Raw genomic sequence first — 26,487 nt, forward strand, 5'->3', positions numbered from 1 at the left:
TTTCTATCTCGATAAGGTTTGATAACAACATCTTTAGAATCCTTAATACATTTTTGATATAATGAATTAATCATACATAGGCTGATACTTAGTAAATATTAGTATCAGCAACATCCCCAGAAAAATCCACATCGTTCAGGCTCTAATGAGATTTAAAATATGGTGCAAAACATCTAGAGCCTAGTTGGCGTAAGAGCAACTTCTTCAAACCCAAGTTCAAACTAATGTGAACGTTTGAGAGACAAACAGAGAAGATGAGTCGTTAGCTGCAACATCGGTTTGAGTCCCCGAGGACGTGGCTTTGGTCCATTGAGACGAGTTAAATCCTGCGTAATGTGATTTAAATGGAAAACACTGTGCTAGTGTTACACATTTGAGCTTCTAATGAATGTGCAGTGACTCCGTCTTCACTGTCTTTCTCTCTTTTTTCTTTCAACTTGAAGAGATGAGTGACATGTCAGATTCCCGCCAGTACTCCGAACGTGTAGCGTCAGCTCTGCGCCTTGTAAAGCCCCCTCCGGACAGGCTGTTGGAAAGTGGAGCTGCCTTCTGTTTGTCAGTCGGTGATGAATCTATTTTGAATTCAGTCTCTCCTCACTGTCTCTCTGTCTATTCCATTAGGAAAAGAGGATCACTTTTATGTTACAGCAACTCAAAGACCTGAGTGTTCAGGGCCCGTCTGTCTGGTGGTCACAAGTGTATACACTTGTGTGTGTGCGTGCACGTACGTGCTCATGCTTCCAGCCTCTCGCATCAATGCTTCAAAGGTCTAATGTAGCCAAACCACTGATAAACACTTTGTGAGCCCAGGAGAGGGACTGCGTGTCAACTTGTCTATGTCTGACTTCACAAACACACACACACACACACACACACACACACACACACACACACACACACACACACACACACACACACACACACTAGGAGCTCTGTTGTGCACAACCCCCTCCTCAGCATGTGTTGCATCAAAAGCGGAATCCAAAACTTCCTTCCCCCCATTTCCTCCCACAACTCCTCAGTGTTACGACTCCAATGTTGGTGACATTTTGCCTTTGTTTTGGTGTTGGGGATCCTGCTGGATAAGGTTAGCTCTTCAGTGGAGAAAGCAGTGGGTGAAGTGACGGGTCATGCAACAACAGAGACCCAACTTATATTTGAACTAGAAGAACTATTGGAAACTTCAGAGTCCAGCTTCATGTGAAGATATTTATTTGACTCCAGTCCTGATGAAGACGTGTACTGAGGTGGAGGACATGGAATTTAAATGTTCCTCCATTTATCCTCATTAATTTATAGCAGATTGTGATTTGTTTGCAATTAAGTTTCGTGTCTGTGACAGTTCATGCTTGACTCAACACAGATTTGTTTTATTGATGATCTTATATGAAAAATAAGGCGTCCATATTGATATTCCATAGAGTAGATGAACATGTTTCTTGTCTGCTCTGCGGCCCATTAGGCCCAGTCTCCTCTAAAGACGCCTGCAGGTGCCGCTGCCTGCTCTCAGCTGATTGTGGAGTTAGCGTGCTGTGCTCCTGGTCTCAGTGCAGCACTTTGCACGCTGCTGTGATGTTAATGTATTATTTCCATTTCTGGTTGTTGGAGTTAATCTGTGAACTTCAGCTTGCTTTTCCACCGGAGCACCTGGTGAAGTAAGGTTTGTAGACAAGCGTGTTTGTGGGGGTGGAAATGTGTGTGTGCCTGTGCACGGCCGTACACGCTACCGCATCATGGCTCAGTGGCCGACATGTTAGACCAGAGTCTGATTGGATTCCACGCTCCAGAAACATTAAACCCAGTGACTCATAGACAAAGGTTGAAGTGAGGTGTGTGCGTGTGTGTATATTTTTTTACATTATGTGTTAGGGAGCCTTTCTCAGCGTACCACCAGGAGTGCGCTGGTTTAAATGTGCTTTCTTGGAGATTACATTTATTCTCCTCTGTGTGTGTGTGTGTGTGTGTGTGTGCACATGCAAACCTGCTTGTGATAGACTCGTGCATGCTGCAGGAGAGTTCAATTGTCCTTCAGATCAAGGTCAGAGAGGTGCACCCTATCTTCCTGCTCCATCTATTAGCTGTCCAGTTGAGGTCCTGGTGGATGGATGGGTAGAAAGCTGAAGTTAAACACAGTCACCCAGCGGCGGAGAAGGTTAATGTCCAGATTACTGATTGCCTATTTAAAACTGTAATTGGTAGAATAATCTACTGGATGGATGTTTAATTACTATAACTGTCAAGAATCTACCAAAACACTATCGGATTCCTTTCGAGTCTTATTTATTAGATAGTTCTTCCTCTAAATACTACTGAGGGTGTGACTCTGGATCACAGGATTTCTGAAAAATCAAGAAATATCAGTAAATGACGCCTCGCTCACGGTGACCACGTCTGTTGTCTGTGACGCCATCATATCCAAACTGTCTCCACTCACATCTGACCATCTCCCCTCTCTGTCTGTATCTGCTCTAACATTAGCTTGTCTGTTGTTCCCAGTGATGGATCCCTCCAGGTGGGAAAGGACACTGCTGCTCACACACTTATCAATGGAATCTACCAACCCATGTGTTCCCCCGAGCGCCTCTCTCCTCCCTAATCTCCTCCTCTCCTTCCCCGAATTGGTTTTGGTCCGTTAAGCGAGAGGCCGTCTTGAGTGACTCATCGACCCGGGTCCTCTTGACATGTGTCAGCGCTGATGTAGCCAGGTGACAGGACGAAGGGGTTGAAGTAACACGAGGATGACATGCCCCTGTGCTCTGTGTGGATTTGAGGAGGCACTTTATGTTGGGATTTTTCAGCGATGGGAGATTGGAGCATTGGAAATCTTCTGGTTTAACGACCATTTGAAAAATGTGTTTTTAATGGCAAAATCAGGTGGACTGTGCTTCCTGAGGCCTCAGGGGAACGGACAGCTGGTTTCTTTGGAACAGAGAGTTGCAGAGTTTATGGGAAATATGCACATAATAGTGGGAGACATTTGCCCTAATGTCTCTTACCACTGATGTGTAGATACTGATAGTGACTTTAAAACTTTTCTATCAATAATTGAAGACTGGGCTCAGCCTTAGAGATAGGGTGAGGAGTTCGGACATCCAGGGGGAGTAGAACTCCTGCTCCTTCACTTCAAAATGGGTAACTGAAGTGGTTCGGTCATTTAATCAGAATGCCACTTTGGCGCTTTCCATTGGAACGGGCTACTGGGAGGACACTCAGGGGAAGACCCCAAATCCTTTTGAGGGACTTCATATCCCATCTGGCTTGGGAACATCTCCGGATTCCAGGGGGAAGCGTGGCTTGGTAGAGGGACGTCTGGAGTGTCCCACTTAACTGGCTACCACCCCTGCAACCCAATATCTGATAAGCAGAAGACAATAAATGTGTGGATAGATGGAGGTCTGGTTCCAATTTAAAGTTATGAATGACCCTGATCCTGATTTGGTAAAACTCATTGAAAACATCACAGTTATAACGGAATAATTCCAATGATCGATTGGCACCTTTAATAAGCCAAAACATTTTAATCACTTTAGAATCTCTGTTTTTTCCTATTTGTAAAATAGATGTATTTATCGCTTCTCTACTAACTCCGTTTAAAAAAAAGGTTTTATTATCCAGGTATCGGTCACAAAGGAAGTAGCTGAACGAAGGTGAAAAAGCGAAATAATGATTTCCCTACGAGGACGTTTCTGGAAGGATGAGTTTAATAAAGCCCGAGTCCCTCTGAGTCTCGAACCCAAACCAAGGTTGTTTTTATCCATAAGACACAATTTCAATGAATGAACGAACCACCTGTCTGTTTCTTTTGTGGAAATTGAGAGCAAGCTGCTCTCATCCCAATGGGAGCCATACTAACAAGCTGCCTATCCCAGCCTCACTGTTTACAGCCTGGAACACACTGACTGACCAACCTCTCTGCCTAAATGAAAACTAACTTTAAAGTTTAAACAAAATACAACAACAACATAAAAACAAAAGTGTTTAGTCTGACACATCTTCATCCTCTGGGATCATGCAAAATATGTTTATTATTCTCATGAGCAAAAAGCTGTTTTGCACAGAAAGTAAAAAAATAAAAAATCCCTTTGTTTGCCCGAGAGTTTGTTTGCACAAACACCTTCTGTGACCCCTGAACCGCCGCAGCTTCTGCAGGGATGCTGCTGATGTTGTTTACATGCTCATGTTAATTAAATTACTAAGATCTGAGTGGGGGGATGATTAGCATGCTAGCAGTAATAGTTAGCAGGGAATCCGATAGCCTATTATCATAATGAGTCCCCTTGGCGCTCCGTGTTTGGGAGAGAGAGGGGGAAGCGTTTATGTCGGTCGCCCCGGAGAGGAGACTTACTTCAAAGTGTTGTGTTTTGTTTTTTGTTGCACGATACATGATTCAAATTGATTCGTCCAACCTGGATAGAATTAGATAATGTCACTGCTGGGATGTGGCAAAGAGGAAAAAACATGTTGTTTACCAGTGAAACACACACACACACACACACACACACACACACACACACACACACACACACACACACTCAAACACACTACGACACACTCATAAATTCTCTACTTGCAATGCTGATATAAAATTTGTCACAGTTTTTGCGAATAATTTCCCTGCTGTCTGAAGCCCTGAGCTGCTGTGGAAGATGAAATCAACACATGCACAGACAAGCAGTCACATGAATATACTCAGTCTCTGCAGGTGCTCCTGTACAAATATGCACAAATACACAAACACTCTTGGAGGAGGGAGTTCTCCACTGCAGCTCTGCACGCATTCTTCTCATTACCCACCTGTTTATACTAATGTTGCACATGTTTTTTCGACCTCGTGCTTCCTATGGTCAGCCTCATGTTTATCTTTATTAACAGTTGCAGCCGTTGTTTAACGTGCTGAGGTTTTGCAGTTGCAGTTGAGATCATTCACTGTATGTAAAGATGGACGACACGTATCCGCTTCCTCCCGCTACCCAAAAATCAAGCCAACATATCCTGGGTACGAACCAGCCAGAGTCAGCCACGGCATCGAGGTCCCACCAATACACACACTCAACCAATCGTGACACAGTCTCGCCCATGAACGCTTGATCAAACATCAGAACTTCACAAAATAACAGAAACCATCTTTAAGAACATTTATTTCACTTTCTGGTTTGGTCCATGTCCCATCCACTAACATGGATGAGTTATGGTTAATGACCTATACCACAGCCAACCACCAGGGGGGTAAACAAGATGCTTAGGCTTCACTTTTTGGGAGCAGTCATGTCGTCCATCTTTATGTTCAGTCTGTGGTTGCGACGGTGTTTATTTTTCTTAAGTAATTAATAATGCACTGAAGTTCACCTGTTATTTGTCCCTTGTTACTTTACCACCTGGTGCATATTGTCCTCCTTTGATCCTCCACCTGCGACACGTCCCTCCGCCTGACTTCCCAGGAACAAGCACTTTGGGAAGGGACATAGCATGCCCATTTTACCACAAGTTGATATGGTTCCTTGGGGTCTTAATGAAAATGTCTGTAACATACTTTTGTCAAAATTACCACAAGGATCATATAAAAACAGCACCCTTTTACCCTGTATAAAACAGCCCTCCACCGAGTGACCTGTTTTGACTGCCTGTTCCTTTTTTAAATGCTAATGAGCCAGCTCCCCCTCCCCTCTCTCCCCCATGATTTTAAACGATATAAATTACATATTTTATATGATATAAATTATCAAATATGCATCCCATACTTTGTATTCCCTTGTTGTCCTGGAGTTTTAATTTTCCTAATCACATAATTAATGTCCCTCTGCCTCATCCACTACAAGCACAATAAGCAGACAGACAGAGAGAGAAAGAGAGGTGGGGGCTATGAAGACCATCATTTACCCTCGAACCCCGACATTCAACGGGTACAACAACAAGCGGAGAAAGCAGAATCGCGGCTGACCTTATATGTACAGTCTATGGGCTGACCAGCGGAGAAATGCTCTGTCCTGTGAACAGCCAGGCGGCTGCGCAGCTGGAGAATCCATGCTGCGCTGCCTCGCATGCACTTCCGTCCGGTGTACCTTGCGCGTAACTACTGTAACCCGCGGAACTACTGTAACCCGGCGGAACTACTGTAACCCGCGGAACTACTGTAACCCGCATACAGTAGAGCTGAACACTGCGAAGTCTTCACAGCTGGCAGTGTGGAAGATCACAGAGGTAGCGCAGCTGCTCCAGCACGCAGCTGCTTGGTTACCACGGACGCAGCATTCGCTGGTCAGCCCCATAGACTGTATATATAAGGTCAGCCCGCCATTCTGCTTTGTCCGCTTGTTGTTGTACCCGCTGAATGTCGTGGGGTTCGGGGTTACAGGCGCTGAACACTGGGTGGAAGTCTTCCACACTGCTGTGCGTGGCGCTGACACAAATTCCAGCTCACGCACGGGAGATGAGCGGTCGCCTCCCGAGCAGCTGCTGCAGCCTCCCAGTCCCAACGATCCAGACAAATGCCACATGTGAGTGAATCGCGAGCTGACCAGCTGGAGAAATGCCTGCCCCGCAGGAACAGCCCCGGGTTGCGTGCTTGGGAACGGGCGCTGCGCTGCCTCCGGTGTAAACACGGAAGTAACGATGGGGGGACGGTGGGCCAAGACCATGTAGGAGACTTCCAGTTCCTTGTTACCACACAATACCCAGGAAGCGCAATCGAAGTCAGCCAAGCATGACGCTTCTGACTGTGAGGAATCATATTGAAAACGCGCGAGTGTTTTTTCCCAGAGTTTTTGGGTTGGTAGACATGCCAGATAATCAGATTAACTCAGAAGCACTAACAAAGTGGAATTTGCATGCTAGTGTCCCTTTAACTGAAAGCTCCTCAGCTCCGTGCACAGCGACCAGTTTGACTTCAGATCAAAGTTTTCCTCTTTTTTGAACTCTCAACAGACACTAAAGCCCAGGAGCAAAGACAGAAGATGTGGAGTTGCTCTGAGTTCATTCGAACACCAACACTTGTCTTTCATTCCATCTCCAGAGGACGAGAGGGAGACATATCGCTTCATATATTCCCACTCCCCCGAGGAGTTTGAATATATGCAGCGATAAGTTCACTACATCTGTCCTCTAACTCTCATTCTCTCTCTTCTACTCCCACATGCGCTAATCTCTGCATCCAGAAGGCCTTATAACGCTCGTATGCTTTATTTTTAAGCTTTTAAAATTTACTCTATTAACGAAAAGTACAATGATTGATGTAGAAGATTAAACATTGTGTATATCGAACAAATACAATAGTTTATCTAAATGATGATAAATTGAAAGAATTGCTCCAAATGTTGACCTCTAGTATTTTCATACTCCTGCAGATGCCAAGGCCTGCCCCTCCAAAGATTTCCAGTGCCGTAACGGAAAGTGTCTGGCGCCGATCTTCGTGTGCGACGGCGACGATGACTGTGGGGACGCCAGCGACGAGGAGAAGTGCTCGTCGCCCTCCTGCGGTCAGCACGAGTTCCGTTGCAACGACTCGGAGTGCATCCCCGCCCTGTGGAGCTGCGACGGCGACCCGGACTGCAAGGACAAGTCGGACGAGTCCATGGAGCGCTGCAGCCGGCGGACGGAGCCCCAGAAGCCTCGCTGCCCGGTGGGCGAGTTCCAGTGCGGGAGCGGAGAGTGTGTCCACATGAACTGGAAGTGCGATGGGGATGCCGACTGCAAGGACAAATCAGATGAAGCAAACTGTCGTAAGTCATAGTGGGTGAATAATAAGTGTGTGAATGAACGTGCGAGTGAAAGGCAACCAACAGATGAAGCTGACGTCTTTTTAATGATTATTAAAACAGCCCCAAGATCCCAAATTTATCAGACTTACTAGAATTTCCTGTTTCGCACAGCATGAAGTAACATTTCCCCAGAGCTACGAAACCCAAGAAAGAGTCATAATGTCGACATATTTCTTAATTAAAATGAACACAGCCAGTGTTATGAAGGAACTTAATGATTTCCAGCCTCCGGACAATGGACCTTACATCTCTACATACCGGGATGTCCAAAAACATTTTTCCCTTTCTGATCCCGATTCTGATCCCTGGACTTTCTGAATTCATAAAAACAACAACTTGTACGTAGTATTTTAACAGCTGTAAGCTACTAACTGTATAGTACTAAGCTACTATTTACTTTATGTGGGACTTTCCAGTGTGTAATGTTGCCCAATGCTGACGATAGCTCTGCTCGACCAGAATTTACTACATCAAAAAACAGTACTTGTTTTATCTGGGTGAAACTAATGTCCTTTAAAGATGTGGAATCTGATTGGTACATAGATTTACGTACTTGCTGATGCCTGATCCGGCATTTTCTGCATTACAGAGGCAATGTCTCCATTATAAATGACATCTATAATTTACTTTTTACAATTACTATTATTTATTTAATATTACTTATGGAATTTCTCATCCAATTACTATTTTATCATTATTTTATGTAAATTATGTCCAATACTACAAAGGCCATGTTTAGTACTAACAGTATAAGGAGGGTAAGTTCATTCTCGGTTGGTGTTGAAGTATTAAAAAGTTAAAAGCAGCTTTTAGTGAAAGTGATTAATGGAGACGAATCGTACAATAATGTTTTGTTGTGGAACAACGGAACTAAAAGACTTCACATCGTCGGCAAAGATTATCTGACAAATCTCGTTGAGCCACCAAACGACTGAAGATCAATGCAAACTTTATCACGATGATCCATAGAGTGTGTTGCCGCGCAACCATGTGATCTGCCGAGGCAGGGAGACATCGCTGAGTGTGCAAGTGACCGTGTGTGTGTGTGTGTGTGTGTGTGTGTGTGTGTGTGTGTGTGTGTGTGTGTGTGTGTGTGTGTGTGTGTGTGTGTGTGTGTGTGTGTGTGGGAGGTCCTTCATCAAGCAAGACTCCCATCTGGTCTCCTCTTCACACAATTTCACACACTTTCTCGCACACACACGCACACACTCACAAACACCGCTCAGCGAGATGAAAGCAGCTTCACACATATGACATGATACACACACTTTGCTGCCACACACACACACACACACACACACACACACACACACACACTAATGCTTTCACAGAGAAAATACCTGTGTTCGTGTGTATCGTCATTGATTTGCACATTTTCATTTGGTTACAAATACTGAAGCTGGAATAATCCCACAGTCATGGAGGTTTTATAAAATCTGTAAAAACACACAGTCAGTGTAATCACTAAAAAAGCCAAAGTTCAATCAGCCTTTTCAGCGTATTGATCATGATTCTGTGTAAATAATAGGACATAACTTTCTATTTTCTTTTAGATCCATATAAGGACGCAGGTTTGGGATGGGACAGACTTTTATTTGAATATAATTTGACAACAAGGTTTAAAAATAGATATGCAAATGAGCATCACGGCCACATAGATGCACGAACACTCGAATGTTCCTGGTCTTTAATTCATCTCATCTGGAACAATACAAGATAAATAAGTCACGTTTTCCAGATCTATACAACACATGCTTCACAGGCTGTCCTTGTTTTAGATGCACTTATTGTTATATTCATTACATGAGGTTGTAGGTGACCTTTAAGAAAATAGACCCTGTGTTTTTTAGAGCTTGACGAACGTATTGGTTGATCGATCAGCCGATATGAGCCTTTCACAGACATGTTGATATCTGCATTAACGTTTGCTGATATGAAAAGTTATATTACAGAATAAACAACGCAGTAAAGATCATATAAAAGTTTTTTTTTAAATTCCAGTATTTTTAGCTATATTAAGCTTCACTAGTAGCCTCACTACCAGATTATATCCACTCTGAAAACCTGCACCTACAGTTTGAAAGTTAGCTTTCTAAATAAGATATATTTAAAGATTCTGTTTTCTAGGATGTATGATCAAATGTTTTATGTTTTATTAATGCGCAGTAGGCCTTCATGAACAAGAACAAACCCGGTAACATTTCTGACAGAGAGAGACATCAATTCAAGTGGTGTTTCCTGCTCTACATGTGTCTGTGGCACCATCTGTCTCAATAACATAGTTTAGAGCTGCATGTATTTGATATGTATTTGATTGGATGCTCATCAAAGTGCGGATGAACGTGGGTGGGTGTTGGTTTGTGTCAGATGAGGTGTAATACTCTCAGATGTCTGTGTAATGTAAATGAGAACATGGGCCCAGCGCAGGGAGGTGAATCAGAAATGTGACAATCACTTCATACCTCCAGTTTGTTCTCTCCTCCTCCTCCTCCTCCTCTATTCCATCAAGCTCGGCTCCTTCCCACCGACCTCGTCCCCTGGTTGCATCCACCGTCTTATTTCAAAACATCTGTCTCAATAATCCTGTGTTATTACAGACACGCTGAGACAAGCGAGCGCGAGCACGGTGGCAGGAGGTCAATGCATTTGAGGAACGGTTGAATCGCATCTCTCGGTTACTTCTCCCCTTTTCCCTCCTGCCACCATCTCTCCGCAGACGGCAATCCGGTATTATTACTATTCATCTCGGGGATTAATCATAATTAGCTGAGCTCAGATCCCAATCATGTGGCTGAAAGAATCAGCACATTTTTCTGATGGCGCAGGATTATGTCTTTCACACTTTGCTGAGTTTAGCATTAACATATGTTTGTCTTCATCCATCTATTTATGTATTCGAGCACCAGAAGTCTGAGTCAGCCTCCTGCAGCTCATGTAAACTTAACTTTTCATCATTTAACGTGTCTGCTCATCTACTGCGCATGTGTGAATTCGTGGACGTGCACGCTGAAGCCGTGCGTGTGACTGCGTTCTGATACAGTGATTGTGCGCCGTGTATTTTTGCGGCCTCTGCAGCAATTGATCACGTCTGCCTTCGCTCCCCCGGCAGAGCTGCTCCAAAACACAACGCATGAATAATGAAACAGTCGGTTAAAAAGACGAATGAGTTAAATAAACCTGCCCTCCGACATTAGAGGAAGCAAACACAAATGCCTTCAGTCTACAACACACACACACACACACACACACACACACACACACACACACACACACACACACACACACACACACACACACACACACACACACACACTCAATAGGTCACTGGATGAAGACTCTCCTCACACAGTGAATGAATACCTGCCTGGTTTTCTTTTCCATTGGGGCTTTTATTCTGCACGAAGGAGTCTTACTGTTGGATTTGCAAACCCTACTCACTTGTGTGTTCGTTTGAAAATCCTTGTGTTACGATCCTTTTGATTTATATCTTCTCATAGATTCTATTTTGACTGTGATGAAAATGTAACACGTCACTTAAATCTAACGTGTGTGTATGTTTGTTTCTCTCAGCGCTGCTCACGTGTCGGCCTGATGAGTTCCAGTGTGGCGACGGCTCCTGTATCCACGGCACCAAGCAGTGCAACAAAGTTCACGACTGTCCGGACTACAGCGATGAAGCTGGTTGTGTTAACGGTAAGAAAGCCGTGCAACATACACACAACTCCCTGATCACCAGCTGCACATTACATTTACCCCAAATCTTTATTTGTTTTAGTATTTGGAGAAACAAAAGTACAAAATGTCACGAGAAAACTAACCCTCTACAGGTGATTCATTTGCTCCATGAATTCGAGAAGTCGACAACTCTAAAGTCGTCAGAACCCAAGGACAAAAAAAGGAGTTGGGAGGCTTCAAACACGTGGCAACCAATTTTTACTAAGCCCATCTAATAGTGCTAGTAGGCCCTAAATTTGAAAATGTTGGCTTTTTGGTTAATATCGTTGTAAATCTCCCATTCTGTTGCTGAGAAAATTGGTGTTGCAGCTCCTAAAAATGTTATCCCCTCATGCTTTACTCTTCTTTTCTTTGCAATACTTGATTTAGCACCAAAAAAAAGTCCCATTTCTACATTTTCCGGATTTACCCGAGGGATCACAGAGTATCACGGTATCACAGATGGTTACGTTTGGCTCCACTTGTTGATTCTGCCTCATGAATAAAGACGTAAATTGTGAAACTGCTAAGTACGAACGACAGAGGAGCGAGAATCAAAGTGTTTGAAGAGTCTCAGTATGTTAAGATTTTAAATCCCCTCTAATACATCCAATACGGCTTCACAGGTTTGTTTTTGATTAACAACACACTGCATATGGCATAAACAAGCCTGTTTGCAATATTAGACAAGGAATTTCACCTCACTGTCACCAGGTAATAATTATTTAGAGCCTGGTATTTTAAGATTGATTTATTTATTTAAGTTGGATTTCCAACTTAAATGAAACCAGTAAAAATAAATATATGTCAAGGTGTCACTTGTTGTCTTTATGTTTTACTGAGATAAAGGCATCAACATAAGTTTATTCATCATTCATCCAAATTGATAGAATATATCCATTTACATGCAATAAAATGTATTTATCTTAAATATGAAGCTATTTAAAGTGAATATGGAGTCTGGACCTTTTACTTTCTTTTCACTGCATCATTTTGTGCTCGGCGACATCGTGCACAGTTACATTCACATGATATTCAAGGAATCTCGTCTCGCCAAACATCACCTCTCGCCCCGGCGCTACGTGTCGAGGCAGTGAACTTTATCTTGAACCCAGTGTTCTGAAGTGCAGCTGGGAAAGTGAAATTGATTTTTTTTTTCTTTCTTACTCCTCACAGTTTCCAAAAGGACACGGTGCCGTGCGTGTTCCTGCACCTGTACATTTGATAGAGAAATACAGAAAAAAGAAACAAGGACAAACAGGAAGAGGCTGTTTGTGTGTGTTTCAGTCACATTGAAAACAACAGTTTGTATGCAGATCAAAACAACTTACTTTAATCTATTTACTTCCTGGTGGGATTGAAGTTCCTGCTGCAGAAAACTAATTTGTCTTTAAAGACACAAACTAAAGACACAAACTAAAGCCCCTGGACGCTGTGTACTTGTCGCTGTAGAGGGATGCAGTTCAGTGAGTGAAAGCCTATAATCTTTAACTCTGATTTCACGTTGTGTTTTTTTCGCCACAGTTACCAAGTGTGACGGGCCCAAAAAGTTCCGCTGCAAGAACGGCGAGTGCATCGACAGCGGCAAGGTGTGCGATAACGTGAAGGACTGCAAGGACTGGTCCGACGAGCCCGTGAAGGAGTGTGGTGAGATGATTCCCCTCCGCTCCCTCTTCACACTCTTCACACACACAGACACTCATTAGCTCCATCACCCCCCCCCAGGCGTACATGGATGTACATACATGTTAATGCATTAGCACCGGTGCACACACTTATTACTCCTTCTAATGTGGGTGGTCACTTTTCTTAGTAAAAGGATTTTTCATTTGATCAAGGCAGCGGGAATCGGGACGTTTTCTGAGCGGCCTTGTTGTGATCAAAGAGCCGAGCGCGTCTTCCCCAGTAGGGCGATCTGAGCCGGGAAGACGTGACCGGACTACGTTACCCACAAGCAGCCGCACGGATTATGCACACACCATAAATAATTACCACTCAGCGATGTTCAGTCACGGGTTTTACATCACAGGCAATGCAATCAGGCTGTAAACATAGTGAGGCAGCTGAGAGAAACATACCAGTTAATAAAATCCATCAAGTGAATGTAGCTCGTGTAATTGCAGTTGAAGTAAGTTGAGATGCATCAGTGGAATTTCACGCGAGTGCATGTACAAGCAGATTTCTGTGAGATTACTGGAGGAAACGCTGCATCTGCGTCTTGTTCTGAAGAGACTGTGGCACATGGGTATATGCTACCACAGCATCGCCCTGTAACCACATCATTAACGTGACAGGATTTTCTATATGGATATCAAACCTAGTTGATCAGGAGCCCAGTGTACTTGAGTCCTCTGCAGCAGCCACATGTTCCGACCCGACGTTTGCTGCACGTCTTCCCGGCTCGAAGTCGAGTGGTGCAGCGCTGCCAAGTTCTTCATACTGAATAAAATATCTTTCTTTCTTTACTCGGTTGGTTTTGTTGAGGTGTAAACTGTGTACACAAATTTGGAATAGCATTAAAAATTAGAAGATTACTATTGAAGGGGAACTCCACAGATTGCACATAACAATTTGTAAAGTAGTCATGGGAGTACTAGTTAGCTTGGTTACCGTAGTAACCAGTGATGCTGTAAGGTTCTTTAAACCATTTTTTTGTCCTTCAGATGTAAAGAGCGAGAATACAGAAGCCACATCTAACAGAGACTTGAGTGTCCCCTTGTTTTTTGGCCAATAGACTTTAATATTATGTTGATGCAAAGCTGTTACACTGATATATAGAATTTATTAGGCTTTCTATATAGATTTCAGCCTTATAAGCAATTTTTTTTCCTGTTAAAGCTAATTTTCTGAGTCTTTACTTCCATATTTCTCTCCGTCAGTCTCTCAGTCTCTGTTCTTCCACTCTCTCTACCTGTAGCCTTGAAGCTTAAATCTTTAATGTAAACCGGTAATGAAGTACCAGCTTTAGTTCTCAGGCAGCGATCCCTCTCTCCTCCCCGGAGTGCTGCTGAAAGCTAAAAGGATAAATGGAGGCAGGGAAACGGATACAAATAGAAGGGGACACGGAGGAAAGGACGACTGAGAGACGGTCCAATCTGTTCTGCTAAAAAACAAAACCAGGAGGAAATGAGATGAGAGGGTGAAGGAGAGCATGTGCTCGTGCAACAATAGGCTTCATAGCCGAGTGGCACCTGGTACATGAAGCCAAGTTCCCTGTTGGAGGATGGATTGGTTCCAGGTGCGTTTGGCTCAGACTGCTCCTGTGGGCCATGAGCCGGCACGCAAGCAGACCCACATAACAACGCTACACGCGCACACACACACACACACACACACACACACACACACACCTCTGTGTCTCTTTTTCTAAGCCCATCTTTTCTTTTTCAAGTCACCAACTGTTTCTTCAGCTTCAGTGTCCCAAGTTTGTTTCCCGACGTCTGGCCGACTATATCGCAGAGTCCGAACCAAACCACAATGGTCTGCTCTTAGCAGGATTTCCGTGATTTGCGTCACAAGCTTGTCCCGCTCTTACCGCTGTCTCCTAGCAACAGAGCTGCAGTTGGACACAACGAGAAAGTTTTAATGCCCCTTGGTTTTTTAACATGTGTAGCACCAGCCGTTCGCTTGAGTTGAAGCCTTATCAAAGCGCAATGAATCTTGGGATTGGTTGGCCGGAAGAGCGTCCACCCATCGGACTGCAGCAATATGGGAAAACATAGTAGCACCGCTGTGATGCAATCGAACTTCAAATGCAGCCTCTGAATTTAGACACTCCTCTTGCCTCCATGCCTCACTCTTCCTCCGCCCTTCCTCCTCTTCTCTCTCTGCAGGCTTGGACGAGTGTGCAGACAACAATGGCGGCTGCTCCCATGTATGCAGGGACCGCAGAATCGGTCACGAGTGTGACTGTCCCTCCGGCTACAAACTCCTGGACAAAAAGACTTGTGGAGGTAAATTAAAAAAACTACTACCGAACCTTTTTTTTGCTTTTGCTTTGAAGAACCCTGTGATTGGTTTGAAGAAGCGTTACATAACTTGTTTAGGACTTTAGATTGAAGCTGATTGGTGGTTCCTGCGTTCAGTAGAGACATGGAGCTGGGCTGCGTGGTAGCAGAGGTAAACTGCTGCTGTAAAAATACTTGTTTATTGCAGGTAATAAATATTATTTCACTCTTTAATAAAAATTTACAGTGAGACATTCTGGATTCAGGAGAAGTTTTAAATTGGAGCTGTTACTTGAGCAACGACAACTGACTGTAGAGTCCGAATACAACATCTGAAAAGTTCTATAATTAATTGGAAAGAAAGAAGAAATAAAACCCTTAGAAGAAGAAATAAAATCAAGAGTGGTACAACAGTAATAATAATAATAATATTAACAATATGTCAATCCCAGAAACTCATGTGAAGTGACGATTTCCTTCAGAACATAAACCAACGCTTCTCTTATCCCTCATTCTTAAGACATTGATGCCTTTGTGTGTGTGTGTGTGTGTGTGTGTGTGTGTGTGTGTGTGTGTGTGTGTGTGTGTGTGTGTGTGTGTGTGTGTGTGTGTGTGTGTGTGTGTGTGTGTGTGTGTGTGTGTGTGTGTTTTGTCTATAGCTTCTTTCATCTTTATTTATGAGCCATATTTCTGTCCACAGACATAGATGAATGTGAGAATCCAGACGCCTGCAGTCAGATCTGCATCAACTACAAAGGAGATTATAAGTGTGAGTGCTACGAAGGCTACGAGATGGACCCTGCCTCCAAGACCTGCAAGGCCGTGGGTGAGCCATATATCACACACACACACACACACAGTATAGAGGTAAAGACACACACACTATCATTGATGGATGATCTCACCAGATTCACAGAAACCCTCTCTTATACACACTTTGCTTGCTTTCCCAGTCCAGCAGCCCTAACTACAGAGTCACATCCCACACTATTCTCACACTGTGGGACTGTGTGGAAGGAGGGTCTCGCTCTGTATGCAGACCCTGCTCAGCAATCTGTGCAAAGATAAATATTTGCCATCTTTCTCTGCAGTCCCCACTAATGAAAAGTTTGCAGCCAGCTGCCTCGGCTCTCCTTGGAGTGTCGAGGGAAGGCCGTTGTGTGGGAAGCGTGCTGCCCGCTCGGTAAAGGACACGAGCAGGGTCTTTGCCTCTCGTTGGACTGGGTAAATACTCTGGGACGGTGCTATGAATGAGAATGAAATCATTCAATTCTCAAAGCTGCACTTGGTTCAAATGCTGCTAAACGATGAGCGGCTCATGTCCTGAGGTGGAAATGCACTGTCGTTTCTTAGCTGCACTGATGGTGCCCGGGATACACAGTCATCGGTCACATCCACAGAGAAGCCTGGGAACCCGCGTCCTCGCATCTCAACCAAAGCCTGTGAATAAAGATGGACGATGCATCTGCACTTCCTCCCACAAGCGAGAAACGAAGCCATAATATCACAGAGGCAGACGCTGCCGTCTTGCACCAATGACGCCATTTGGAGGCTGTGCAGTAGTGACCGAGCGATGGAGCTGATACATGCACCGGACCAAATTCTTTATTAAAACCAAACTTGCAGATCAGTGTGATAAGAAATACCTAAAATAATTAGGAAAAAAATGATTTGACGTGTGTTTGGATATTTCATTTTGGCCCAGGTCCCATCCACTAACATGGAGGGAGTGGGGTTTATGACCTGAAGGAGCCGTCATGTCGTCCAACTCTATTTACAGTCTACAGTCTCAACTTGTCTCCACTCAAAGCTTTAGTGTTCGTCCTTCAGTTGTAGGTCAGGTCAGCTTTTGCCAAAGAGGTCAAATCTAGGTTTAAAAAGTAAAAGTAGCTGTACGTTAAACTGCCTTTTTGAAAGGTTCAGCGCGAGGTCCGTGTGTTTTTAATCAGCCTCCTCCACACTCCGTCTGTTACAGCTGGCTTTAGCGATAACGACGCCGCCTGTCAACAACCACTCAAACACCTGCGGATAACGTTTCCCGACAAATAAAAGCTTCGGCTGTGCAGTGATGTTCTGATTAAAGAGGATATTCCGCGTGCTTCACGTCAAACTGTGCCAAAAGGAAAACAAAGAATCCTGCGTCGTGGCAATCACTGTCACCTCAGACGTCCACTTGGTAAAATAGAAATCACCAAGAAAGTGCTGGATGAATGCTGGGCGCTTAACGCTGTATGAAACGCACAACAATTTATTCTTAATGGTTAAAATAATAGTAATAGCTGTAAGTGCAGCGATTAAAGAGGATTAGAAAGTATAATCGGTGCATTATCAGTGTTTTAGGTTTCCCACAGGTCCTTGAAATTGTTGAAACTTTGGGAATTTAAGAATAAAAACAAGGCTTTGAAAGTTTTTGAGAATGGACATAAATATGCATGGTTCATTAAAAGTGCTCGGATATATATCCTCCATGCAAAAATAGAAATTGAGGCTCTTTTGATCGTTTTTCTTTTCATGCCACTGTCTCCTGTGTGTTTCCCCACATGCCTCTCAGCTGTTCATCTTGTAAATAAATCTCTGTCGCACAATATATCATCGAGCACTGTGTCAGGAAAGCGGGGGGGAACCACACAGGCTGACATCGCTGCAAGACGTTCACACTTTCTGTGTGTGAGATTGCAGGAAGCTTGCTTGTTCTAATTATAACAAGAATGGCTCACACTCATAGAAATCAGTCCCTTAAACCTGTCTGATTTTCATCTAGATCCATGAATTAATCCCTCGCAATGTTTAAGAAAGTGACTTTAAATTGCTTGATCCACCCTTTAGTCCGGATCTGGATTACTTGGCCCATGTGCCATCCTTCCATCGAGTTTCGTGGAAATCCCTTCATTGTTTGAACCCTACTGACAAACCAACCAACCAATAATACTCTTGTGGTAAGAATAATGAACCGTGACACAAGCTTTTCTGTGTTGGGTCCTTGAATTTGAGCGAATTGGGGTGTGAAGTCCATTAAAAGTCGTTATCTCTGATGTTTCTGAAGATGCGAGAACCCTGATCTACTTTATAAAATTCTATCGGAGACATAACCCTTTGCTATAGCAGCATTAATGCCTTGCAACTACACCCTCTCCTACACTGAGAATGGAACCGTCAACTGATTGATTTACTCTGCAAATTAACTTTTCTGCAGGAATAGAGAGAGAGAGGAGAAGAGTGTTATTAGTGATCCCCGGCATCGGTCTTCGGTTGAGTCATTATAGGCTGAACTGGTCTGGTAATGAGAGAGCTTAGAGCAGAAAACAGGCCCTCACTCTTGTGCTAAGTGGCATAAAAACCCCCATTGATTGCTTCATGTGTGTCTGTGTGAATCTTTATTACTGTTAGGCCGAGCAAACAGTCCCTGTCAGAGGCCGAGGCGTTTATTAGAGGGTAGGACGGGCAAACAGAGGAGGGGAAGAGACAGATAGATGGATGCGTTGCGTGAATATCTCTCTGCTCATTGAAGTAATGCAGAGATGCGTCCGCGCTGTTGATTGCTGCACACGTTATTTGTGCAGAATGGACAGAAAGTGTGCCGGGGCCGTTGTTTACGTTGAGGTTTATTTATTCAGAGGCATAAATAGAGATGGGACTGTAAATATAGAGATGGCTGCTTGGTGAAGCTGAGGTAATGTGGACTTAATGAAGCCACAGTGAACTCCTTCTAAGACACACACACACACAAAGACATCAGCAAATTTCTGGTCACACAAAATGCAAAGTTGCATTGTGTGATGAGATCCGACACGTGTCAAGTGTCACATCAACTAAACTAACAAACAAGTGAAATGGAAACAAGGCTCCTTATTTGTGCTGCCTCTATCTCGGAGGCATTACAGCGTCAACATGAAGTTAGCATATTCATGCATTTCCCTAATAGTGCAAGATGCCTGTGAGCAAAGTTAAGGCTCCTTTGTGCTGATTTTACTTACAAAAACAGACACGTACATTTCAAACCATGTAACCGCCACTTGTTCGTGTTTTTTAGGTTAGCATTGTTGTTAAGCAATGCATCCACTAGAGGGCACCCTGTTGACTCTCTGACAGCAGGGTGAGGTAACGTCTGTAGTTTCTTAACGACTCACAAAGTCTCCTTTCAAGTTCCACCTCCGTCCGAAATTTCCTCTTCGTGTTCAGTGGTCGTCTCACTTGAACTATTGGCTACACGCGATTTCTGGTGGTACTGCTCATTTTCGTCAGTTACGTCCATATCGGTAAGTTTTCAGAATACTTGTACAAATTCTGACGAAATGAACACAGAGTTCTTCAAACTGTCCCTGAGGGAAGGATCCATCCTTTTCATTATCTAACGTGGAGCCTAAATAAGACTTTACTCTAAACCTTAAGCGGGAAAGTCTGCTGTGTAGCGTGAGCATTGCATCATTATCCTAAAACTTTAGATTAGACGCTTTAGATTTTTATCACAAAATAACATGAAACTCTTACACTGCGTTTCTACTTAAAAGTTAACTCCCAGGTTGGACTTAAAATATGTTCTCTCTTCCAAACTGGTGCTTTTTGTGTTCCCACACTGCAGCAACCATTAGGTCCCCTGGAAAAACCCTTACTCTACACTAATTGCATTCATTGTTTTTTTATGTTTACACCTTTAGGGTGTGATACCACTCACTGAGTCATAAACTTTTAGATATTATTGTTTATTTATAAGAGATAAAAGCTGTGTGTTTGAAGTGGATAGAAGAAGGGAAGGAATAACAGCTGATCCACACAAGTATTTTCTTCAACAGGTCGTAATCTTCCATAAATACAGGGAACCAGACTTGAAGGGATTTAAAAGGGTAAAGAGCAAGAGACTAAATGAACAAAGGACAGTATCACCTATCCCCAATTTCTCAGAGTATCAGTAGCACCAGGAGAAAAGCTGCCCATGTTAGTGGCCCATAAAAACATCCATTACAAATTTGCCATCCGCTGCAGACAGCCACAATTCAGCCTAAACATAATCATAATACTAATATATAATAATAATCATAATCATCTGGAGATATCCTCTTCAGTAATGTTCCTACTAAGTTTGGTGAAACTGTGCTTTAGTTATTTTGTACACAGACACAAAGAGGGATCTGTGTTATTACCTGGCACCAAGGACAACTTTGGATGTTCGGCGGAAACATTTTGAATACATGTAAATTGCTCTTTCACAACAGTAGACAAATGAGGCCTTTAATGAAGGGCTCGTCGTCAAATGAACGACGAGGCCTTCAAATTAAATTTCCAGACAGTTGAGTCATGAAGGATCAGTGGGAACAGACCACAGGTCAGCTCATACAGAACCGGTTGATAAAAGCAGCTCAACTGTCACAACGATGCAGAGAAAGTTTCCAAACCGCCTCCGGTCCAAAGTCCTGCTTTCCTGTTTCTGTTCTTCTTACCTTTTTCTTGTTCTCTGTCTTGTCTCGTCGACAGTGTCCTGCAGACTTAACCACGGTGCCAAGAGCAGTTTGTGCCACACTTGACAGTTTGAGCACACGCTTTTCAAAGCGGGTTAAAAGCAGTGGTCACGTTTTCCCCCATAGTCACAAGATTTTGCCATGGGGCCTAAGATGTGGTTGAACACTGTGTAGCCTCATCTCAGAAGTTGTTTCCTGCAGTTTGAGTCTTTTAACCTGAGTATTTCTCTTCCTGTCGACGAAGCCCAGTCAACAAAGTCCTTACCGCAAATTGTACCCTTCTTTTTGGAATTTACATGGAATTACCTCATTTCTTTTAGCTAAGAAAAGCAGACATTCATAATTATTTTGACTATGAGCAGATGGAACATATGTCAAAGCTAATACAAGATTCTGTTTTGAAACCATTTCGATTTTGTTAATGGAAGCGAATAATGACACTTGCTGTCAATTTTTGAAATCCTAAAATTGTGTGAAATAAATAATCAGTAATTTTATTTCTGAAGAACTTTGTAAGAAAACATCCATGTTATTTTCAGGCTGTCAAAAAGCATTTGAAAACAGGTCAAATTGAACCCAAGGACAACAGGAAGGTTAATGAACCTGCTTATAAAGTTTAATTCTCTCTACCAGTAGGAATTTTGCCAATAGAAATCCTGAACACAAATACTAATTGCAATCTGCCTTCTGTTCTGTCAATGACTTATCAACCTTTTCCTTGTCAAATCCTTCAAAATGCAGATGCACAAAAAGTTGCACAATCTTTATTAGAAGAAGAAAAGGCAGCGGTTTCTGCTGCAGACTCTGCCGTTCCACCACAGAAATAATGAAGTGTTATATAACGTCCTTTGTCACGAGGAATGCCAGTGAGTGGGATGACTTTTTGGACACAAGCTGTTCCCCGCTGCAGCATCTACTCATTATCCTATAGCCTGGTCTGTAACAAGCACAGCTGACGTGTGTGTCGACTTCCAGACATGAACAACACCCCTATAACAACCTGCTCCAGTGTGGGCACCTTCACACCGGCTGCAGCTAAACTTCCCCATCAGCCTGCACAATTTCACACTTCATTTTCTGACCTTTCTGCCTCTTTATGTGGATTTCTCCTCTTACTTTGCATATCTCCTCAACATAAACAGCTGCTTTTGTGCAAATCAAATCAATGCCGCTGCAGTGGCTGACGGCAACTCCCCAGCCCGTATTTATCTTTTCACCACATTATCTTAATTAGCCAACGGGGCCGGGCCCTAAACTGGCAGCGGCGTATTAAGAAATATCTAGGGTGCCGTGTTTTTGTTAAGAAGGCTGACTGTTGCTCTGCCGGGATCTATCGAGGGGAGAAAATATTGCACTTTTTGATGACATCTCTAATGCCGGGGCCTGGAGAAAAAAAGCTTTATTTATTTTTTTCCACCTTGAGGAGGACATATTGCGGTGACAACAGTGATGAAGGATAAGAGATGTCTTGAAAAGCGGAGTCAGGGGATTGATGAAAAAGGAGCCGGATCCATCTCTGTCCTTATTATACTTACTTTTCTTATTTTCTTCCTGTCGCTCTCGCTCTCCTCCTCCGCCCACCTGACCTGCTTTCCGCCGCTGTCACTTCATCTGTATTTTTCTTCCTTCCCTCGCTCTTAATTACATCTTCTTACTCTTCATATTTCTATGACTCTACCTGCATCCTGCATCTCTCTCTCTCTCTCTCTCTCTCTCTCTCTCTCTCTCTCTCTCTCTCTCTCTCTCTCTCTCTCTCTCAGCAGGTGAAAATGATGGTTACAAACCCAGTAGTCAGAGGAAAATGATTGAATCCAACAGCAGTAGAAATGTAATATTTTCTCCCTGTGCAGTAGACCATAGTAAACCTGGGCTGAGGAAACCTATTGAGGCATGGTTGGTGGTTCTGTTTGTGCGCGTTTGTGTGTGTGTGTGTGTGTGTGTGTGTGTGTGTGTGTGTGTGTGTGTGTGTGTGTGTGTGTGTGTGTTTTACAAGCCATGGTTTACTGGACAGTGGGGAGTGAGGAGTGTCATGACAGATAAGAAGGAGACAGAAAATGAAGGAAAGGAGATGGAAAATGAGATTGGTTGGGAATCGCTGAGAAAAAGAGCAAAAAAGATGAAGAAAGAAACAGGTAGAAATTCAGCACAAAACAAATTCAAAGATAAATCATGAACGTACAGTTTGATAGACAGTAGGTAGAAAGAGCCTGACTAATAGTGTATATCAGAATCGTGTGTGTCTGTGTAACACGGAGCAGTGGGACAGGGGCCGAGGTGAACTGAGGGGCAGATCATGACAGCGCTAAAGACGGAGTTGACCTTGTCGGCTGCATGAGAATTATTCAAACGCTGGAGTCATGCTCACCTTCAGCGTGCTGAAAAATGGTGCCGCAGGTGAACCGATGTGCCAGCGAACATCACGCACCGTGTGCACCTGAGGACCAGAGAACAAAAATACACTTTTGACACACGGGTTGGCTGGAAATAGAATGGTAGTGTGTCATCTCTCGCTGTTGGGATACTTTATTCACATGCATTGTGTGTGTGTGTGTGTGTGTGTGTGTGTGTGTGTGTGTGTGTGTGTGTGTGTGTGTGTGTGTGTGTGTGTGTGTGTGTGTGTGTGTGTGTGTGTGTGTGTGTGTGTGTGTGTGTGTGTGTGTGTGTGTGTGTGTGTGTGTGCTTTGTTACAGCAGGACACTCTCACACATCAAGGTCAAAGCGTTCATTGTCATATATACAGTCCTGTACAATGAAACTCTTTCTTTGCCTTCCACTATGAATACCGTACATAACATTATTGTGTGTGTCTGTGCGTGTGCGTCTGCGTCATTATGTAACTGTCATGATTCTGCACTCACCAGTAGCCTAAGTATTTTAATAGAAAAGAGTGTAGGTGGTTAACAGTGCTACTGAAATTGGAAAAGCAGTAAGTCTGTAAACAGACAAACTAAAATGGGTGATTAATTCTAAAGTCACTTAAACAGGATTTCATATTTGTTGGATAGTGGATCTCAGCAAATATCAGTGGCTGTGGCTCAAGAGTTAGAGTGGAAGGTCAGTGGTTCGAATCCCATCTCAGTCCCTGCCGATCTGTCCCTGGGAAAGACACTGAATCATATGTGTGCGTATAGAAGCTCTGCATGAATGTGAGTGGGACTTGGACTCTAAAGCACTTTGAGTATTCCAAAAGAAAAAGAAAGCGCTTAAGTCTTTTTTATCATTTTACTGTTTAACAGTAGGGATGAGAAATGATTCAAAGAAGTTCAGGACCAACTTAAAAACATTTATATCAAATCTGCAATGTTGGCAATTTTTCCCCTCTTGTCAAGCTTGTAACACACGAGAAGATGATGGCATCAAATTGTACTGACGGTGAGCAGCAGCGTGAAGATGTCAGGACGTCTGTCGACACTAACAGACATGACACAGGTCTTTAGATGTGTGGCACAATTTGTGGGTCATTGTCAAGATCAGCTGTTGTTTCCTTGTCACATGTCCACTGTTATATTTATGATTGACAGTGTAATGACCCATGTCTAGTAGGAAGTGGGCTGAGAATGATTAATGTCCTCGATTGGTGTCACAATAATGGTCATGAAGGGTCTCCACCTTCCCCCTGAGCTCCGCAGCCTCCCTGTCCAATCTCGCCAATGTCAAGTCATAAATAAATGGCGGAGAATGTTCTTCAGGAGAAGTCCTTATACATTATTGTGACATTAATGTCTTTTCCTTCTCCATCAGGGAAGAGTCCGTACCTCATGTTCACCAACCGCCACGAGATCCGCCGCATCGACCTGCTGAAGAGCGAATACACACAAGTGGTTCCCACGCTGAAAAACGCCGTGGCCCTGGATGTAGACGTTTCCACCAACAAGATGTTCTGGTGTGATTTATATCATCGTAAAATATACAGGTACACACACACACACACACACACACACACACACACACACACACACACACACACACACACACACACACACACACACACACACTGGGAGTACAGTACGTATGATTTGTGCTGCCCATAAAAAGCATGAATGGTGGAGCACAGAGTCGGGACTTCAGGAGTTTAGATAACACTCTTTCCTCGTCCTTCTGTCATTCTCTTTCTCCTGCATCCATCCATCTTGTCTGCTGCAACTTGGCACACCTTCTGGTGGCGTGTCAGTCCCACATGGTGTGTGTGTGTGTGTCTGTGGGTGTGCGTGTGAGGGAGAAAGAGAGAGAGAGAGAGAGAGAGAGAGTGTGTCAATCACACCTGCAGGGCTCTGTCACCCGTCTGACAGTAAAGGTGGAGCTGTACGTCCTTCGCAAACACGTGTGCACACATGCAAGTTCATTCACAGTGTGTATGTGTGTGCGTGTGTCACCCTGGCGGCTGGCAGGTAGTGGGAGGGGTCCTCTATCATCTCAGCTGAGCCATATGCTCCCTTTAATTTCACTGCTTCAATAATCACCACCATTACTCATCTACATGTACACACACATTAACACACACATGCACATACTCCAACACACATTCAAGGTTCTCGTGACAGAGCGAGGACAGATGGTCTAATACGTCACGATAAAGTCTACTTTGAAAACAGCAAATAAACACACAAACACTTGTGGCTCAAATTGTCCAGTTTAATCTACTTTGGTTGTTTTTGCCTTATTTTATTTTATTCATTTCATCCTTTAAAAACAAACTTTCTTTTATTTAAGTATAAAAGTGGACCAAGTGTTTTTTGTAGCATGTTTTTCGTGTTGGGGTACGGTTCAAAGTTGCTTTACCCCAATTAGAGAGAAAGTCCAAACACTTTGTTTCTTCATTTCCGGAATTCTTTGATTGCAGTTGTTTTAGTTTTATCTAAATGATCGATCCCACCTCCTGCTCAGACGTCTTACTCTCCACAGAGGTAGTTATCCCTGTGGTACAAATACGTTTTATCACATGGAATTAGCTGTTTACTTAATGGCGATCTCTCCTCATTGGCCCCCGACCGTGACGTTTTCTTTTTTCGGGCTAATTCAGAGTGATTAGCATGCTACGGGTCGATGACTTGTTATCTTCCCCCCCATGATGGAGATGTCTGTTGCAAACATTAATACAGCCAATTAAAGATGCAATCTGCTCGCTGGTATTGGACTCATCTCTCTCTGTCCTATTCCTCATTGCAGTCCTACCCCTCCGTTCATCCTCCAACCTGTTCATCCCCGTCTGTGTACACATTTTAACTGTAGTGAGTAAAAAGTCTGTGAAAAAATGTGGCAGTACAGTCAAATATTGGAAGTCAATTACCTATGCATGATATATCAGCTAGAATATGTTCTCCAGGCTTTGTAAAAGTTTGTTAAAATATTTGTTTTCATGCTGTTGGCTGATTTTTTTGGGGAATTTCTAGGATTGGCCAATCAGCTGGACTCAAAGTGCTGAACACAACCACTGAAACAGGATGGATTTAAGTATTTAAACACAGGGAATAAATGTTCTGTGGGAGGGGAGGCTGACCAGTAACAAGGGAAGCCATCACGCCGAGGTGAAGGGGGGGAAAGGGGGAGTCTGGGGTTCAGATCAGAGTGAGTGTGGGTGACGAGCTGTCAGAGCGTGACAGGTAACTGGAAAGAGCAGAT

The 26,487-nt window shown here is 43.5% G+C and overlaps 1 protein-coding gene across 4 annotated transcripts in view; it reads left to right on the top strand.

Moving 5' to 3' along the window:
* The window catches only part of lrp8 (low density lipoprotein receptor-related protein 8, apolipoprotein e receptor), a 156,204-nt gene that overhangs the window by 104,379 nt on the left and 25,338 nt on the right, over positions 1-26,487 (top strand). For all 4 annotated transcript variants that reach the window (XM_035177493.2, XM_035177494.2, XM_035177490.2 and 1 more), the window contains exons 5-10: positions 7,341-7,715; positions 11,325-11,447; positions 12,993-13,115; positions 15,302-15,421; positions 16,116-16,241; positions 24,610-24,781. In XM_035177493.2, the coding sequence (XP_035033384.2) occupies positions 7,341-7,715; positions 11,325-11,447; positions 12,993-13,115; positions 15,302-15,421; positions 16,116-16,241; positions 24,610-24,781 (1,039 nt within the window). The remainder of the gene's footprint in view (positions 1-7,340; positions 7,716-11,324; positions 11,448-12,992; positions 13,116-15,301; positions 15,422-16,115; positions 16,242-24,609; positions 24,782-26,487) is intronic.

Source organism: Hippoglossus stenolepis, chromosome 14, assembly GCF_022539355.2.
Source record: "Hippoglossus stenolepis isolate QCI-W04-F060 chromosome 14, HSTE1.2, whole genome shotgun sequence".
Classification (NCBI taxonomy): Eukaryota; Metazoa; Chordata; class Actinopteri; order Pleuronectiformes; family Pleuronectidae; genus Hippoglossus; species Hippoglossus stenolepis.